General features: G+C 40.9%; 1 protein-coding gene across 10 annotated transcripts in view; it reads right to left on the reverse strand.

The window, feature by feature from the left end:
• ppp1r12a (protein phosphatase 1, regulatory subunit 12A) overlaps nt 1–19,383 on the reverse strand; it is a 62,074-nt gene that overhangs the window by 6,409 nt on the left and 36,282 nt on the right. For 2 of the 10 annotated variants that reach the window (XM_026146018.2, XM_026146023.2), the window contains exons 4-24: nt 17,792–17,951; nt 17,052–17,196; nt 16,908–16,982; nt 16,673–16,764; nt 16,179–16,336; nt 15,862–15,977; nt 13,260–13,484; nt 12,999–13,090; nt 12,617–12,730; nt 11,685–11,837; nt 10,789–10,953; nt 10,085–10,219; nt 6,859–6,949; nt 5,702–5,881; nt 5,413–5,581; nt 4,435–4,556; nt 4,224–4,289; nt 2,413–2,429; nt 2,209–2,326; nt 262–366; nt 131–178 (exon numbers count right to left, since the gene is read on the reverse strand). In XM_026146018.2, coding sequence (XP_026001803.1) covers nt 131–178; nt 262–366; nt 2,209–2,326; nt 2,413–2,429; nt 4,224–4,289; nt 4,435–4,556; nt 5,413–5,581; nt 5,702–5,881; nt 6,859–6,949; nt 10,085–10,219; nt 10,789–10,953; nt 11,685–11,837; nt 12,617–12,730; nt 12,999–13,090; nt 13,260–13,484; nt 15,862–15,977; nt 16,179–16,336; nt 16,673–16,764; nt 16,908–16,982; nt 17,052–17,196; nt 17,792–17,951 — 2,546 coding nt within the window. Of the gene's footprint in view, nt 1–130; nt 179–261; nt 367–2,208; nt 2,327–2,412; nt 2,430–4,223; nt 4,290–4,434; nt 4,560–5,412; nt 5,582–5,701; nt 5,882–6,858; nt 6,950–10,084; nt 10,220–10,788; nt 10,954–11,684; nt 11,838–12,616; nt 12,731–12,998; nt 13,091–13,259; nt 13,485–15,861; nt 15,981–16,178; nt 16,337–16,672; nt 16,765–16,907; nt 16,983–17,051; nt 17,197–17,791; nt 17,952–19,383 lie in introns of all 10 variants that reach the window. The other 8 variants (XM_026146016.2, XM_080291889.1, XM_026146015.2 and 5 more) reach the window with 6 other exon arrangements.

Here is a 19,383-nt window from a genome sequence, read left to right on the forward strand (position 1 = left end):
AGTAACTGAAATAAACTATATTTAGTCTGAGACACACAAGTTATACATGTTTTTAGTAAATGTGTTAATTTAAAATAAAATAAAAAAGGGACATTTGCAACAGAAGTGGGTTATTACACTAGCTCATTACCCTTTTCTCCATCTCAAGCTGTGATCTGTCAGCGTAGCGTTCCTGCCTCTGCAATGGGAAACAAAACTGTGTCAGAAACCTTTACAATCCCATCAGGATGTTTAGCCATCCCATGAAGTGCTTCTCTATACCTGTGTGGCCTTCTCTAGTTGTAACTTCAAGTCTGCCAGCTCCAGGTCTGTGTCACGTAACTGAGCCTTCAACTTCTCGTTGTCAGCTAATGTTTGCTCGTAGAGCTGAAGAGAGGACCAATCAGATCCAACAGTCAGAAAGTGCAGCAGTCAAACTATTTATAATCAAAGATTTGTTGAGACTGGCCTACCCACTGAGAAATGGGGCACATACATAAGCTTTGGTTTGCATTTTTAGCTTGTTTTTCTGTTTAGTTTTAAGCTTTTAAAAAAAGTTTTTGTTTACAAAACCAAACCTCAGAGACGCGCAGACATCCCAGACTCAAATATGCACAAAGACCCTGCTAAAGCTCACTGTGTTAAAAATATTCCTTTGTGTTTCCAAAGCAAAAACCTGTGTTACATTTATTTTTATTCTTGTTTAGTCAGTTAACTAAAATGCATTTTTACATAATTCATTTTACTTTTAATTAGAATAAATTTGGGCTTGAGGCAAGGTTTTATTACTCTACCATCTGCCGGTTTAGGCAATTACAAATTAAAAAGGAAGCCTATGTTTTGTTAATTGGTGCATGTGCAGTGCCATTGATACTTTACAATACTTGCACAAGACAACAATGCTCGGTCCTACTTATGTTGGACCTAACATCGGTTTTTGACACTGTTGACCACCACATCCTCCTTGAAAGGCTTAAACACTGGGTTGGTGTATCTGGAACTGCCTTAGAGTGATTCTCCTCATATCTACATCACCGATATTTTTCTGTGGTGGTCTCCGATTTTAGGTCATCCTCAACCTCCCTCACTTGTGGTGTCCCTCAGGGTTCGGTTTTGGGGCCTTTATTGTTCTTAATACATCTTCTTCCCAGCATATAATGGGCTCTTTTGAGGACATTCCTTATCACCGTTATGCTGATGATATTCCGTTGTACATCTCTTTTAAACCCCAGGATTTATCTAAGCTTTAGCTTCTGAATGACTGCTTAGATTCCATCAAATGTTGGAACATTGGTAAAACTGAAGTCCGCATATGCACTCCGGACATATTTTTATCCCAGATAGTGAAAGCCTTGGTCCTCTCTCAGTGTATCTTAAATCCTCTATCGGGAATTTAGGTATCACTTTTGACTCAAGTCTTACATTGGATGGGCATGTGAAATCTCTGGTTCTGTCTTGTTTTTATAATTTAAGAAATGTGGCTAAGTTAAGCCCCATTTTATCTCGCTGTGAACTGGAGATTGCTATACATGCATTTATTTCCTCATGTTTGGACTATTGTAACTCGTTGTTTATGTGTCTAAACAAAGGTTCTCTGGATCGTCTGCAGGTTGTGCAAAATGCTGCAGCTAGGCTGTTGACAAAATGCGCCAAGTATTCAGTACACTGGCTTCCTGTTGAATTTAGAGTACATTTTAAGATCCTGGTCTTGACATCCAAAGCCTTGCATAGACCGGCACCATCCTACATCTCTGATCTACTACAGCCCTATGCCCCTAGCAGGTCCCTGAGGTTATCTGATCAGGGCTTACTTGCTATAAAACAGACTGAGAACTAAGGGTGAAAGAGCTTTTGCCACTGTGGCCCCGAGACTCTGGAACGCTCTCCCTCATAAATTAAGAACCCTGGACTCTGTAGTTGTTTTTAAAAAAACAACTCAAAACTCACCTTTTTAAAACTGTTTTTGGTTAATTTTTTGCCTGTTTTATATTGTCCGTTTTACTTTTTTAGTATTTGTCATCTTATGTGCAGCACTTTGTGATTCTGTCTAGAAAGGTGCTATAGATATTTTTTATTATTTATTTAACAGTACTGTGCTAAAGTCTTAAGATTATTATTATTACTATTAGGCCTCACTCCTTGGAAGCAAAATGTAAAGAAATGAAGGATGTCTCAAGACTTTTGTACAATACTTTGTTTACGAGTTTGAGTTCTTTTGAAAATAAATACCTTCTTGTAGTCAGTGGCGTCATCTTTATCCAGTCGGCTAGAATACGGCCTTCGACTTTCACCGTAGCTACGGGTAAAAAGAGTGTCATTACGCTCTAAGGATGAAGTGCTCTCATTCCTGCAACAGTAATGACAGGCATTTGTTTAAAACACAAACACACAAACACAAAAAAGGAACATAACATGTTGGAGGGGAAAACCTACCTGAACAATCGGTCACTCTGTAAGAAAGAAAAACAAAACAAAAAGTTAGAAAGCAGTTTATTCTGCCATATGATGTTTTCAGTCGCTACACTTGGAAAAAATGCTAAAATACTAGAAGATTCAACTCTGATAGAGGGTTTCAAAAGAAAAGAAGAAAAAGAAAAACGAAAACACTAAACAGTAGGATGGAACCAGTTATTTAGACTACAGCACCCGACTTTCACTCCCAGCTGCTCTGCATGCACATACAGACACAGTAACAACTAACAGCTGACAGGCCAGCTACAGCCTTGAGGTGCCTGCACTGTGCCTCTAGGTCTGCTGTGCTTGTGTAGTGCCACAGCCATGAGAATGGAGCCAGACATCAGATGGGAAGGTCAGGTTGAGGGGTTGGTCTTCCAGCTATTTTAAAAATTGCAGTCTCCTTCTGGAGGCAGAGAGAGTGTGGTGACACAACAATGCTACACTCTGGGTTTTCCTGAGAGTGCTTCTGGTGGTGGTGGTGGTGTGAGATAAAAGCTGTAGAGCTAGCTCAACATTATTCAAGGAGCAACTGGAGAAAGACTTTGCAGCTAGCTCAGCTAGCTCTGGCCTTTCTGTTGAGAAGGCATCCTGCTATTTTGGGGAAAAGCTTGGTCACAAGTCTGTCACAGTTTCCTTCAGCTGCTTTCAATTTTCCAAGGACACTTCATGCATTGGTTTGTTTAATTGAAGAGGTACTTAACTTTGAAGACAGACTCTGGAATCAAATTGGCTGTTTTTTGTTTTTAAATGATGTCTTTAGCGTCTTATCTACTGATTAGGAATCAACCAAGCATTTTGTTTCAGTACCAACATTTATCAGGATGACCTTAGATGAGCTTAAACTTAAAAAATATTTGCAAACTCAGCTCAAAAATACATTTTTATGCCTGTAATCAAGAGAGACGAGCTGGAATGAAAGAGTTTTTCCTGTACATTTCTGGATAAGGGCTCCTTTCCGATTTGGTCCACCCTGTTTACTGTCCTAAAGGAAGTGATGGTAAATAGCTGTTGTCTCTCTCTCTCATCCCCAGGATCTCTGTACTCAAAGGAAAACTGTGTGTTCTCCATTATGCTTCAAAGGACACTCCCATCCAAACAGGAAGTGCACCCAGCCAACAATATTTTCACAAAGCTGCCCTCTCTGTGGCTTCTAAAGACAGTATGAATGCACTGGATTCCACTGCTTTTTTATGTTTATGTCACCAGAAACCTTTAGGAAAATTCTTACATGTTATTTCTTGTTCGTTTTAAGCTGAAATTCTGACTTCATTTGTGGGGGGGGGGGGGGGGGGGGGGGGGAAAGAAAAAAAAAAAAAAGGGCTCAAATTTAAACTTGGGAAACCTCAGCATGTCATTTAAGTGTGTGTTCTGCCTATAAAAGACCTGCATTTCCTTCCTTTTGTGCTTCTACATGTTTTAAAAGCCCACTGATCTGTTGCCGAGTGAGCCTTTGGTTTGCAAGGTCACCCTCATACACCAGACAATCACCGGAAGGTGGAAAGGGGGAGGACAATAAGAAATTCAAAGGCAGGAGTCCAAAAAAAGAAAAAGAAAAGATAAGCGGTAGGAGAGGAAATCATAGCTGTACAGCACAGAGTAATGAATATCAAAGACTAGTCCACTTCCTTGGCCTTAACTACATGAGATGAGGCGAGGAAGGACCAGAATAGTAAATAAATGCAAAAGATGAAATAGATGTCACGGGATACAAGGAGAAGAGGGATGGAGGCTGGAGGGCTTCTCCTTTAGTCAGTTTAATCTACTTTCTCTCCTATGACCCGAGTTACCTGTGGCTCTCCCTTGGCGTTGCCCTCCTCCGAGTCCGACTGTTGATCGGGGTCATTTTCATCACCCTGGAATTTAAAAAGATATGAAGGTTAGGTGCTGCTTTGGGCCATCCAAATGATCAAAGAAACGTGCACTTCACAAAGAGTGCGATGACCACTTCAAAAACTGAGCTCTAAAGAGAAAGCTTTGCACTGTGTGCAAATCTCTTACATCCTGACTCCAGAAGGACACCCCAGTGGAACGTCTCTTTTCGCGGGGCCGCCTGCGATCCCGTATGGAGCGGGGCTGAGACTTGTCCTCTCCCTCCTTTTCCTCCTCCTTCTTGTCTGCTTCTGCTTTCATTGAGAAGAAAGTCAACAATTATCGGACAGATGATGATTGTGTCACATAAAGAAAACTAGAGAATTACATCCATGGAGGATTTCATCTCTTCTCTTGCAAACATATTAAAAAAAATAAATAAATAAATAAATAACCGGATGCATGTTTTTGAACTGTGTGCATCTGTGTGAGAAAACATGCCCTAGCTTGCATACAAAACAAGGACTTTAATGCTGTGAGGTGAAACTGTTACCCTGCCACCCTGCAAGTTTGCAGTCTTCTCTTATTTTGAAAGCTCAGTCCTTAATCAGCTAGCTCTGGCCTTTCTGTTGAGAAGGCATCCTGCTATTTTGGGGAAAAGCTTGGTCACAAGTCTGTCACAGTTTCCTTCAGCTGCTTTCAATTTTCCAAGGACACTTCATGCATTGGTTTGTTTAATTGAAGAGGTACTTAATTTAAAAGACAACCCAAACCCCTCCTGTGTCAATGGTCTAAATCAACATTTGGCATATGGCCCATGTGAAAACAGTGGAGACAGTTACAGCGGCAGGCACGTACGGGCTGTGCCTATATGGCTTTATGTGAGAGCACACCTCACCAAAGATGGCACAGTTTTAAACAGGAGGGATTAGCAATCCCCTTGAGGCAACATTAATAAACATCCATTTGCCCAGTTTACTACAGAGCAATTCAAATCTGACAGAGTGCAATGACTGTTTAAGATCTGAAGACATGTGTAGTGCTGCCACACACATACAGCCATGCTTTTATGTGCATTCAGTTTAAATTTGAAGACTTTTCCTCATCAAACACAACCACAACTTAAAAAACTTCTCAATACCTGTATCGGGTATGAAAAACACTCACCCTTTTCTGTATCTCTGGAGGAACGGCTATAGGAGGAGGTTATCCCCGTCAGACTGTTAGGCCTGTTGAGGGAGCTAGAACTGGAGGAAGTGGTGCTAGAGTAGGAAGGGGTGGAGGCAGTGCTGACTGAGGAAATGGTGGAGGTGGAAGAAGATGAAGGCCTTGACCGCTGGGAGAGAGGAGGGTAAGATGAAGAGGTCAGGCTAGCTATAATATTTAAATTATTATTATAAAATATTGTGTCGTTTCAGTAATACATTATAACAATATAAACATTTAAAATATGTACCTCATCGTAGGTGCGGTACTTGTATCGGTAATCATCGTCCTTCGTCTCAGTCTCCTTCTTCTCCTCTTGCTTTTCCTTGTCCTGCTTCTCTTTCTCCTCCTTCTCCTCCTCCCGAGTCTTTGTGGTACGACTCCTGCCGATTGTTTTCTCAGCCTCTTGTAAATCAGTCAGAGTCACACCCTGAAAGAAGGAAAGTCTTTTTTAAATTTCTTTCTTGGATGATTTTTAAAAATTAAGTCTTATATTTGCAGATTCTATACATGCTGCAAAATTGGTAATTAATTAGTTCAAAAAAACAAAAAACTGGTCGACTGATCCAAGCAAAGTTTTCTTTTTAAAACAGGGACAAAGCTCACATTCTGTAAAATGAGCTCTTGGTACAAGAGCTGCCCTGTGTACACAAACAAAAAATAAAAGTCTGGGCTGTCTCAACAAGAATAACAAGTCTTATTTGAACAGTCTGTGGCCATAGAAATACAATACAAACCAGGAACATGCAGAGGTCATCATTTGTTAACAGTTTGTTTTGATGTGGGAATCCACCTTTATTTGGCTTATTAGCCGTTTGAGCAGTAGTGACTATTCTGATCATGTTAAAGCAGGTTTCCTACAACTGAAGACTCAGACCAACATTTAAGAACAAAAACTGATGGGGATTTAAAAAAAAAAAAAAAAGGTCAGATTAGAGACATAAGTTATGTTTTTGTGGTTTGGTTGAGGCTCTAGTTGTAGGTTAAATTAAACATGTTCCTATGAATACCAAATTCCCATTTTATTTACCCTTCCTACAGATAACATTATAAAAGAATGGTTTAAAGGCAGCATGTTATACTCATTTACTGGGTCTTAGTGCAGTTATATCACTGCATTTTTGCTCCCTTCCCCCTGCTGGTAAACCAACTTTCTTCTGGTTGGCTAGCCCTTGTAAGCACAAGGCTAGAACAGCAGGTGGGTTGAGTTCACAAACAGAGCTTTTTGAGATGGCCATATTAGGATATCTGCTCTTACTGACATCATACAGAGCCAAGGAGCAGTAAAAACACAGTTGAGCCTGACATTTTGGCTCACAGGGTTAAGGGTCATTAAAAGGAACATACACCTTTGCAAACATAAGAGATGAGGACTCAGCATATTTAAGGTGATGTGGTTTAACTAACCTGGGTGGACCTCCTTGACTGTCGAGCCTGTCTGGAGCGAGCTTTCCTCTGAGACTCCGACTCCTCATCTCGCTTTGGAGTCAAGTATGACCTGAAAGAGACACAAGCAAAATACACAAACACAGACACACAGAGGTTAAATATTTAGAGGAAGTAAAAAAAAAAAAAAAGAAAAAGAAAAAGAAAAAAAGAAGAAAAAAAAAACCCCACCTGAATGGGGAAGTTGTGAATCTACTTAAATATGCTTCGTACTTGCCCTCATGATATTGAGCTTTACCATTCATTAAAGAAACAGGGGTTACTAAATAGGCTCTCTAATCAGCAGAAATTGCATCCAAATTAGGGCTGAACGATATATCGCATTTGCGATAATATCGCGACATGATCAAGTGCAATTTTCTAACCGCAAAGGCTGCGATTATACTCTGGACATGTCCAAATTCATGGGCTGCATCCTCCTGAGGCCGCATTTGTAGACAGATTACGTCACAGCGACGCGCCGAAGGCTGTCCAAATTACTACCATATCCCAGAATTCATAGCGCGGCCCAGCCAAACTCCAGTTTCCAACAATGGCGGCCGCTACTAAGTTTTAAAATTACTCATACTAATCTTTCTGGGTCACAAAATAAACTTAACATATTTTCAGGCGAGAAAGTAGTTGTGTAAACATCAAATATCTGCTCGGTTTATCAAGATATCCCATATTTGCAAAAGTGCTTCGACGTTTTCAGAGGCGTCTGCTACCCACCAGCTCGACAGCTAGCCGGGAGCTCGAGTGTTACTGATGCGGCCGAGAACGGCACAACTCCCGGCACATCATTTTCAGATCACCGCGGAGTTTCGCTGCTCGGGTTAAACGTAATATATAAGTCACTTAGACAACCTAAAAATGTTATTGTTGGGCTTTTTTCAGTGTTTTGTTTGTTCGTGAGTAAATCGGTTTGGCTGAGATTAAAGTTATTAGATTAGATAAAATAAAACTTTATTAATCCCCCGGGTGGGTTCCTCCTTGGTTTTCACACAGCTGACTAAACGTCAAACAGAAAACTTATTAAACAGAAGTATGAGACAGTCGAGAATTTACGCCAGTGTCTGGTTATATTTTAGATAGCAAGAAGCAGACGGCCGAGTTTATTAAACTCCACCGAGACAGCGGTGACGCTAATCAGAACTAGCCTTCTGATTCAGAAGGCTAGACCGTCCAATTTCACGCCTTTAAACTTTAAAGGCGTGTTTGTGTGTGTGTGTTTATACAATTGCTATTATGTTTACACTTTATGTGTAATGTTACTGACTGCAGAGATCAGTAAGATGTGTGTATTTTTTATTTATTAGTTTTATTTATTTAATATTATTTTTTAATTGAATGACTGTCTAGTAGTTCACAGATGTCGAAAAACTGAGTGTGGTAAAGCCACTGATTTTGTTTATGTATATTTCTGCAATCTGCACATTGTACTGACTTTCATTTTAATGTTTACACCAGGGTTCCTTGTCAGCACTTTATGCTCAGATGTTTGTAAGCTAAAAATAAACTATTGTGTATGTTCAAATATACTGTTGTGATTGAAGAAGTTAAATAAAAATGTCAGTCATCAATTCATGCATCACCTCATGTCATCATAACAGAGGTCTGTCTTCCAGGAAAGAACAGTTTAAAATTAATGTAATATAGTATTGGCCATACTATATGATGTATTGCTTGTCTTTGTTTAATAATACAGAAGACAAAGACCTTAAAAAATAATCGCATATCGCATCGCAATCGCAATATTGGGGCCAAAAAAAAAAAAAAAAAAAAAAAAAAAAAAAAAAAAAAATCGCAATTAGATTATTTTCCATAATCGTTCAGCCCTAATCCAAATGTACAGATTTGCTGATAAAGTATTAACACACCTGCTCACACAAATACATGGGGCATTTACAGGTGTAAACAAGACTTTAGCAGTGTTTTATTTCCACCTTAAAACAAGCTTGCAATGGAAATGCGGTTAAACTACATGTAAAGAGCCAGGCGTTGCTTTCATCTGACGTGTTTTCAGCTCTTATTTAGACTACACTGGACTAAATCATCATGCATGTGACACAGGTCAACCTGTTAATGTGATCCTGCTAACCTTCAAAGATGCAGTCACATCACAAAATCTAAATATAAAGATGGAGGTAAGACTGTCACTGTGCGCTGGGAAGTCCTAGAGTGAAGTGTTAAAGACAATTTAATACTTTGTATCAACTTAAAGTAGCAGGTTCTCTTTTTACTATGGGCTTGTTCAGTGTCAAGACTGGAACCCATTAATCCTCCTTACACATCCGTTTACCTCCACAATATTGCTGTGCTTGTGTTTTTACCTAATGGTACATTTCTTTTCTCTGGTAGTTTATTAAAAATGTTAATATTAACTGAGGAAGCAGTCAGCTGCAGTGTAGCTTGGCTGGAGTAAAGGACATCCATGCTTCACTTTCACAGGGGAAATTAAAAACAGCTATTGTAAAAATCACTGCTGTCTGCTAGATATATATTTGTAATATAGCAACAAAGAACAGATATGAGAAAGAGAGGGAAAAAAAAATCTTGGTCATTTTCCCTCTAAGCCAGGATTTTTAAAATAATGTCCTCCTCGTGTGTTATATTTGTAAAATGAGATAAACCTTTAGGTTTAAACGTTCCGGTACGCGAGCTTCATGCCCAAAAGGCAACACAATTTGGGAAATAAAACAGTAATCGCTCGTCTCAGGCTGAAACACGCTTCTATTGGCCACACAAAAGTATGAACTCATTCAGCCCAGAATGGGGTCTTGGCCTTGAGGAAAATGTGCTTCTTCTGCCCACGTTCCTTATAAGGAGAAGTCGCTGGAGCAGTTCAGGCTCTGAAGCAGCCCGGCCCCACTCCCACCGTGACAGGTGGCTTATTTCAGCGTTGCTACAGGAGGACATGCACTGGACCCCCACTCAAACATACACATGCAAGCACAAGCTCTCTGCTTTCTCACTCCCTCCCCAGAATGTCTGCACAGAGTCTAAGAGTGAACACAAACCTACAGAAATGGAAATGATGGTAGCTTTTCTTCATGAAATAAGTCTATGGAAATGCTGAAAGTCTCCTTACATTTAAACAGCACCATAAATTTGGTGGACAGATGTGATTGCGATAAAAAAAATTCACAAAGTTTAAAGAGCTAATAAAAACTAATGAAATCGATGTTTGAGTAGGTGTTTGGTTTACCTGCGTCTTTCGGTGCCAGTGCCAGTGGTAGTGGTGGTAGACGTGGTGGTCGTAGTAGAGCCAGTGTTTATAGTGGGGACGACAGCAGCCGACTCCTTCTCCTTCTCCCTCTCTGCACTCTCCTCTGACCAGTACCTGTTTATACACACATTTTAAACAGATTCCCTTTCAGCTGCTGTAATACAAATGCAACAATCCTAAGCCTGTATATACAATTCAGGGCCAATTACTATACATTTTCTTGCCTGCCAGATGATCGTGTCAGACCGTTTGTTATAAAACCACTTCGAGAGTTAGCTCACCATCTTTTTTTTAAGCACTACTCTCTGGCTTTTGGTATCCACCACTTATGCTGCTGAATTTTAACAAAATAAACAAAACCTAGTAACATGATAAAGTGTTTAAATTTCCACTACAGTAATAATACAGAAAATAAAGAGAATAAAGGCAAACTGTTCAAACTTTGAGGAACTTCTGGAAATTGGTAAATTTATCATCATGGACATGGCTATCAACTAAATTAGAAGACAAACTATTATACAAATATAATACATGAATATGTGGTGAAACTGACCAGTATTACCGCTGCCTTCTAGCTTGTTTAAAGAAAGAGTGCATGACCTCAAATGATAACTGTATAGATTCATTCATTCATTCATTCAGCTGCAGCTGAATTTCTCAACCTGAAAAGAAATAAATTGTACCTGCTGGTGAGACTGGTGGAGCCAGTGCGAGTGGAGGAGGAGCCCAGGCTTGAGTACAGGCCACGATGGCCCGTGGGCGAGGTAACAGATGAGGAGGTGGAGGTGGTCGTGGCGGAGGAAGTGGTCGAGGAGCCCAAGTCCTCGTGTCGTCTGCCGAATGAGCCGCTGTGGAATAAAGAATCATCGGCAAGATGGAATGAGATGCAAGTAGAGCTGTTTGATTGTGGCCAATCGTGGTTTCCACTTTTACTTTAATAATTAGGATGGAAGACATGAGTTTATCAATTTTGGTTTTTTTCCTTTTTCATTGCACTGTATAACAACTAGTGTCCAACTAGTTTACTACACTGCATTGATGGTGAAGGCACATTAGGTGGGAGCAGTGATTGTTGTTAAGAAGGGACAGATGATGATGTCTCACCATGGCATTTTTAGTTGCAGTGATGGCGCTACATCCAAACAAATTTGTTTTATATGACTTCTATGTTTCTATTTAATTAAATAAATAAAATCCCCTCTTACACGAGTGTTTTTAAACAGTTCCTGGGACATTCACACTTCATATGAATGTCTGGAGAAACTTCAGTGACCATTTACATACACGCGGGATGCCACTGATCCCAACAACAAACAGTTACTCACTTGAAGATGCTAATACGTTCTTCTCCTTGTACTGGAGTAATGCACAACTATAGGGTGGTAAATGTAGTCGATTAACATTAATCATGTTTTAAACCACAATTCTAACTGTACTGAAAGTTGTAACCATCAGATAAATAAAAAGCCTTCCAACATTTAATATAACAGGGAACCCAAAACACAAGGTGGTCACTCCAGCCGAGCAGAGATGCAGAAAGTGAGAGAGGACAGGTGGTGCCTCGGTGAGGCTGGTGTACCTGCGGTAAATGCTGTAAGACGGGTAGTGGGAGGTGGGTGGCTGCCAAGGTTTAGTATTACAGGTGTTAGGGTCCAAGTTGGAGGTTGACGAAGACTTGGCTGGCACGTCCCGCGTGCTGCCGCTCCGCCCTAGCGCTAGCGTATGGGAAGTGCTAGCGTGTTGGCAGGCAAGTGGGCGAGAGAGGCATGTTAGCGGTGAAGGCGCACACATACAGACATATATACACGCAGAGAACAAAGAAACATACATATTTAAGACTCTAAAGCTTTGACACACTGTTTGTGCATTCATCTCATTTGGGAGAAGGATGATACTTTGCTGTATTTAAAGAGTTAAAGGATGAGATACATCTAAAATCATCCAATTGTTGGGAGATCTTCACCATTTCCCCCCTTTTCAGAATTAGATTTGAGGATGTCTTGGTTGGAAACATCGAAACTCAGAAACGCAAGAAACAACAAGTTCCAAAGCAGCTTTTACAACTTGAAACTTGAGTGAGTTCATTAGTGGCTCACAGCCAGCATTTCTCCCATATGATATAAATGCAGCACAAGTCCATGTCCAAGTTCTGTGCCACAAACAACCCTGAGAATTTCTTATTTAATTGATTTATTAGATTGTTTGAGGCTTGTAAAATATCTCAGTGGCACAGCAACCTGACAGGACAAGTAGAGTCATGCAAAAGACTCTTTGGCGGTGACAGAGAGGCGCTGGGCTCATTTGCATGGCTTTCAGAGCAGCTGCTGCAAATGCAAGCATGTACATACACATCTCTGATGACATCACTAAAAGCAAATTTCCCTTCAGGTGACTGATAAATTCACTATTGATGATCTACACAGTTAATTTGGTTTCAAAGCTATGAAAGGCACCCGTATGATGGACACGACGAGATTGGGGTGGAAAGTTGTGGCAGAGGTTTGCGCTAACCTGCGCTGGTAGCTGGGGGTTCGGATGGTGGAGGCACTTCCTTCACTGTTCTTCAGGTCGTCATCCCAGCGTCGCCGGGTGTAGGAGCCGCTACGTATCAGAGCAGTGGAGTCCCTGGGAAACCACAAGCTAGAATCGTACCCCACGTTTCCACAGTAACATGTATACTAAAGGAATAGGTCTCCCATTTTTAAAAATCGTCCTTAATGTGTTTCTTGATTACTAAATCTATCACTGTACATTTTAAAAAAAAAAAAAAAAAAAAAAAAAGCAGCTGCTTAAGGCCACACCATGCACAGCATTGGGGCACCCAGCAGTTAGCAACAGGAGCCACACAATCCAATGCATGTTTGCACAGGGCCACGCGTCTCCAGGGATTCACCTGTTTTCCTTCTCGTCAATGTCCGAAGTACTGGCCAGTCTCCTGGGAATGGTTGGAGCCACATAGGCAAGCCGGGTTCCTTTATCCTTTTCCTGCAGGCAGCACAACAAGCAGGACATAGCTGTAAAGGAGCTGTGTAGTATTGCTACAAGAAAGCTCTGTTACCACAATAAAAAACACAAAACCTTTTAATTAAGAATCATCTACGCAACCCCGCCTACTAAAAAAAACCAAACCAAAACTGCTTCAATCCCTTCTGACCTTCTCCTTGTCTTTGTTGTCCAGAGATGTGGAAAGGCGAGGGCTCGAGGCCGAACGCATAACCCCAGTGGTATCCTTCTCCCTCTGTGCCTCCTTGGTGGCAGTGATCTCGGCCAGCGCTCCATAGCTGCCCGTCTTCCTCAAACCCAAACGCCAGGACGCTGGAGACTCATCCTTCCTCTCCTCCTCCACTTTAGTTGAGACCTTTCCAGCAGGCTGAGTGACCTGAGTGAGGAAAGGACAGCAGTCTAATTAAGACCTCGTTGACCATTTAGAAGGACAAAGATGTTTAGAGGTTTTTAGTTATCGTGGTAAGTAACGCAAAAGTCAAACAGGTTAAAAACAAGTCGGATTAATCCATAAGGGCTGCAAATTTTAGATTTTTTTTTATTTCAGGTGGAAACTTTATTATTTTTAAAAACATGTCAGATGTGACACATGACCAGAATGCCTCTTCCTGACTTCAATACTCTGTAAAATACACTCCTGGTTATATGCCATTTTCAAAATATGATGACTTCAATAACTCTTACAGCCTGTGGAGGTTTTGTCTGAAAACAAAGTTTACAAGCAGCAGAAGTTACACAGACGTGAAATGAAAGCATGATCAAGACAGTGCATTTGGTGATTACAAGTGGAAACACCATGCTAGGGGGATAGGTGAAAAGCAGCTATTGGCAGCAATCAATCGCGATTTTGGTTTTTCCACTGCGCGTGGTTTGTCATGCCATGAACGTCCACGGTTAGGTAACTGTTTTCCCCCCATTGCACCACAGAGGAGGGGACAGGTACCAAAACTATTCCTGTTTGTTATTGCTGCACATTTTATCAGCCTGTGTATGAGGGGCAGAGGCTCATACGCTGCAGCACTGTCACCTGTGTAGCTTACTGCACGGACGAGCCCTACTCGATCTTCAGCTGATAATATAACGATGTTTGGAAACTAAACCACATTATGTCGGCAACTTTGTTAATTTTGGAAAATTTTAAACAACTTCTTAACAAGAAATCACAATAACTGCCTCTTTGTACTTATTGTGATACTAATTATGTAATCAAAATATGAGGATGAATCCTTAGTGCAGGTAAATTGCTAATTTGCTAGTTAACCTCTGTTTGTTCTGTGGTTTAAATGCATTTCCTACATTTTATTTCTTCACAATAAAAGCATCCTGTTCAATCACCAGTGGAAATTTTTTAATGTGAAGCATGAAATGTTCAGTTTATGCCGTTAAACTAGTGGAAAAACCCTATATCGCCTGGATCAGGTCAGAATGGTTAGGGGTGTTTAGTGCTTTATCAGTGCACAGGTGCATGTAGGATTACAGAACAACTCTGGTGCACACCAAGGCCTCACCATAAGTTTTTTGGGCACTAGAGAAATGCCAGTTTTGCGCAAACCTTGACGCCACAATGCAGGACAGCCTGGCTCCGCCACAGGCATGAGGGGAGTAATACATTCAAACTAAAGCCAACCAAGACAAGAGCCCAGGGTGAGAATGATGCAGAGAGAGAATGACAGAGGGAGGGAGGGCATGGAGGAACAGAGAGGTTGAGACAGAATAAGAGAAGCAGCAGCAAAAGAAACACACTTTATGAGCAAAGACAGGCATTTTAAAGCCTAGTCACACCACACAATGCTCACTGACATTAATGTTCTCAAAATAAGTGACAGATGCAAACACTGGAATTTGGACTTTGCTAACTTATTAGACAGAGGACATTGTGGTTTGAGTGAGAATCAGGCTTCAAATAAGGACAGGAACAAGAAGTTTATCTCAAGAGAAGAAACAGAAAAAAGAAACCAAAAAGGCTCTAGATGGGTGTCTGGTGGTGAGACAACCTCCCTTTTTTTCAGGTTCATTCAAGGGCTAAAGTCAGGTTTGGAGGTGGCATCACATATCACAGACTTGGGTGCCTCAAATTTAAATTTTAAGAACGTCCCCTACATGTGCAACATGTTTGTTTCACACTTCGATCTTGCTTCCTTATCGTTTGCTTGCTTGTGTTTTTACAACTTTTGCTTTTCTGTTCTAATTTTTTTAACCTAGAACAAAGAACATGAAGCACTAATGACAAAAAAACAAACAAAGTTTATGATTACATTACATATTTTTGTAAACACCAAATATTATATTTCACAATATTTTAAATGCGTTCAATTAAATCAAAGAGGAAAACCTGCCCTTGGGGAAACTCAGAGGGTTCACTTTAGAAAAAATGCTTGGCATTATTCTGTCAGCAGAGGGCAGCAGTTTCAAAAGTGGAACATGACTGTAATTCAAGGCCTAGTTTTACTTTTACCACCCAAATGCATTTGTCTGTACACTTTGCTCCAACCTTTAGAACAACCTACAACTATACTGCAGAATTTTCCAACCGTCCCTATCCTGTTGCCATGTTTGTTAAAAGCTACTTACATTTATGTTCTCATTCAAGCCAGACAGAGTTATTAATTTATATTACTCATTAATTTAAACTATAGAACTGTATATGCAAACACCTGACTGCAAAATCAGGTTTTTGTTGCAAAGGGAGAATAAGTAATCCCCATCCCCTTTCTCCAGACAGGGCAGGACGGCAAAGAGTTCCCCGGTCGTACCTTTTTAACTGGTGAAGTGGGGGTCGTCACCTGGTTAGTTGGGCTAGTTGGAGAAGACACCGTGACGCTGGTTGGTGTTGTGCTGTTGCTCACTGCTGCTGAGGGCTTGCTCTTTTCTGCTGAGGTTCCCCAAAAAAAAAAAAAAAAAAAAAGCAGACGAGAATAGTCACAATATGGTTTCTTGACATATTCTTGACATGCAGAATAAGTATAAAAGGCCCAGAAATTACAGAATAAAATTGGTACTTCATAATTAAGGTTTTGGCTCAAGACTTGAGCCAAAACACCACAAGTCTAACATAAAAATCATACAGTACCTGCTTCAGTCTCTGATTCTGAATCTTCTTCCTCCTCTTCTTCACTAGAGCAGCTTGATTCATCCTTCTTACCCTCCTCTTCTTCGTCCACTTTCTCTGGCTCTAAGGTCTCGATGCGAGGAGCGCTCTTCTCGGGCTCCAGAAGCAGCGTTTCTTTGCTAAAAAACACAAATGTAACACTGTTAGTATAGTACTGCAGCATCAGTAGAGAGTAGGGCTCACAGATAAGCAACGATAACTAGATTTTTAGAGTTTTGAGTTTGGTAAACTGAAGACATTTTCCTTCACCCCTTGGCTTTAGACAGTTTGACTTTCTGGCCAATTGCAGGAAGAATAAGACGCTACTCTCATACATGAAAGCAAGAAAGAAAGAAAAAAAAACTTTAGAGAGAACACTTGACAAAGTGAGATTGTTCTCCTAAAGATATCGTCGTACCTTAGCTTTTTTGATTCAGTTAACCATTTCCATTCATTACTTCTCATTAGAAAGTTACCTCTTGATTGGCTTCAGTGATTGATTGTTGTCCCCAGTGGTGGTTGTTTCAATCAGAGGAGATTTCTTAACATCTTTCTTCTCACTTCTCAGCTGGAATTAAGATGATAACAAGACACTCATGAGTCCAGCACAGGAAATGAAATTATACTATAAAAATTAAGACATGTTTTCCCATCATGAGAAGGTTTCTTGGAATCTTTCAAGAATTTTGTTCAGATGCCAAAGTGACTCACCAGATTTTGTTTCTTCTGTAGTTCTTCTAAGTATCCCAGAACATCTTCATCTGCTACATCAAAAGCAGTCTGACCCTGAAGGGAAACACGTAAGAGTTAAAGACTGCACTTAACTAATGACTGCTTCTAGTTCTAGTTCCTCACCATTTTATTTATGATGTCCATGTCACATAGATTCTCAACCAGTATCCTACAGGCCTCCTCTTTGCCCCAGTGTGCTGCTGCATGTAGAGGAGTCCAGCCATCATAGTCCTTAATATTTACATCATACCCTGCTTGGATTAAAAGCCTACAAGGAAGACACAGGGAGGGTGAATGTGTGGAGTGAATGACTGATTTCATTCTGTAAACTGATTTTTCAAAGTGTTGCTAGGCTTCGAGCTCTGTTGTGCGTCAGTATTGTAACCCCAGGTCACTTTTATGAGATACAGATTCCCCGAAAAAACAGAGACGTAATCTGAAAATCTTAGTCATCCCTTAGCAAAGCTCGGTGAGGCTAGCAAATATTTCAGCCAATAAATCTGCCACGACGGGGGAAACATTTGGATCTCTGTCCCGTGTACGGTAGTTGTGCTAAACATCAGAGATCTTAGAGCTATCTATGGCAGCAGAGTGTGCTGGCTGGCTTCCCAGACCAGATGGACAGGCCGTTGCGGTTTCTATCCTTGAGCAGTGCAACTGTATTAACAACCCACAGTGACAATGTCAGAACGAGGCAAGATGACAAGATGCAGAGACCGAGATATGTCTTGTATTACCGATGAGGCTAGGCATCACCACCGTCTTTACTATAAATAGTGTTCAAATAAAGTAACATACAGGAGACACTTTATGTACCAAAGTGTGCTCCAACTGTTTTACCGTCTCTGAGGGCTACTGCTTACTTTAAAACCTCGACGTATCCCTTCGCGGCGGCTACATGGAGCGCCGTTCCTCCAGATTTCGTATGCCGCACGTCTTGGATCTGGCCGCTGTTGAGCCACTGCCGGGCATCCCTCAGCATGATGCGCTCCTCCTCTTTCCGGGCTGCCTCGATATCAACCCCTGGAGAAATGGAGAAGCATGATAGTGTACAGACAGACACCCAGGGATTACCTGCTACTTAGGAACAAGCTGCCCGCTGCAGCAATGAACCTAGAGAGAGAACAAGACCCAATTAGATCAAGATATTTATGACTTCTACTTGTTTACATCCAGAGTAAGGTATGCAAATGTTTGGAACAGGTTGCATTAGTGACCTATTCATATTCTGTTGGAGGGGACGGGACCATTAGTAATAGCAGCTGTCTCTCTCGCAAGCTGCGCAGAATGCAAATGTTGAATATTTGTTCAATTCCGCGCCCCTTAATAGGGATAATGTAGCCAGTGTAATTCACAATAGCAAATACTGTGCGTCAAAGGGACCACAGCTGTGTAGCAAAGGTGCAGCTTTCACATTTCTCAGATTAGCCTACTCTAACTGATGAACATAAGCGACAAATATCAGCTGAAAAAGTTAAGGTATGAAGTCCGCCCGGTTGCTTTTATATTGAAAACATTTTAGAACAATATAGAAACAAATGTACCTATGCAGACACTTAAATCTCTTGTATTGGTTTGTCCTTTTGAGGACCTAATGTAATATCTGAATGGCTTGGCCTGAATGAACTTTTCACCAAGTTTGCCAGCACTGCTCTAGATTACAGCCAAGACAAAACAAAATATTTCAGCTCTGATGAATGAGATGAATTTTTAGGTATTTTCAAACTGCACTTTTATCAAGCCAGGCACTGTTGCATTTCATTGTTAGAAACTTTCTATGGAGGGAACTAGACACAACATGGTTCTGCCATGCTCTGGTGTCAGCCATTTCATCTGCTCTAGGGAACAGCTTTGTGCCAATAATCTGTCAATGTAACAATACAACGGCGGCTGCGAACACTCCAGCCGGTAAGTGGCTCAATATGTTGAAGCTATATGCTCCATGCAGAGCAGCCTGTATTGACACGCCTGTACTGTCTTGATGACACCTGGTTGGAGTGCAAGACTGTCTGAAATGCTCTGCTGCACGATCTGAGAGAGATAAGTACAATGAACTGTATAAACAATGATCCAAAAAAAGGGTCTGAGGCAGAAGCCAAAACTTCAGCTGGTCTTCTAGGATTTTGTTCTGCACTCAGGGAAACATCACCACTCATTTCCTGACAGCGTAGAATGATTTAAGACCTCAAGCTTTTTAAAGCAATGAAAGGACATCTGTGTCTGCAAATCTGCCATGAGGAAAGGGCAGTCAGAGGAAAAGTCTACGTTTACCCAGAGGTTTAGCTTCAGCTAGCTGGAGAGGAGCATGAGAAGGACATTTGTTTCCTAAACAAAGTTCGCCAGACACAGACACAGTGAATTGGTTTCCACTCTTTCAGGTTTCTGATAATGGGTCAATGAGTATTAAATATCATAGAAAAAAAAGAAAAAGAAAGAAAGAAAAGAAATTAACCCA

This window comes from Astatotilapia calliptera, chromosome 17 (genome assembly GCF_964374335.1).
Source record: "Astatotilapia calliptera chromosome 17, fAstCal68.1, whole genome shotgun sequence".
In the NCBI taxonomy this organism is placed as follows: Eukaryota; Metazoa; Chordata; class Actinopteri; order Cichliformes; family Cichlidae; genus Astatotilapia; species Astatotilapia calliptera.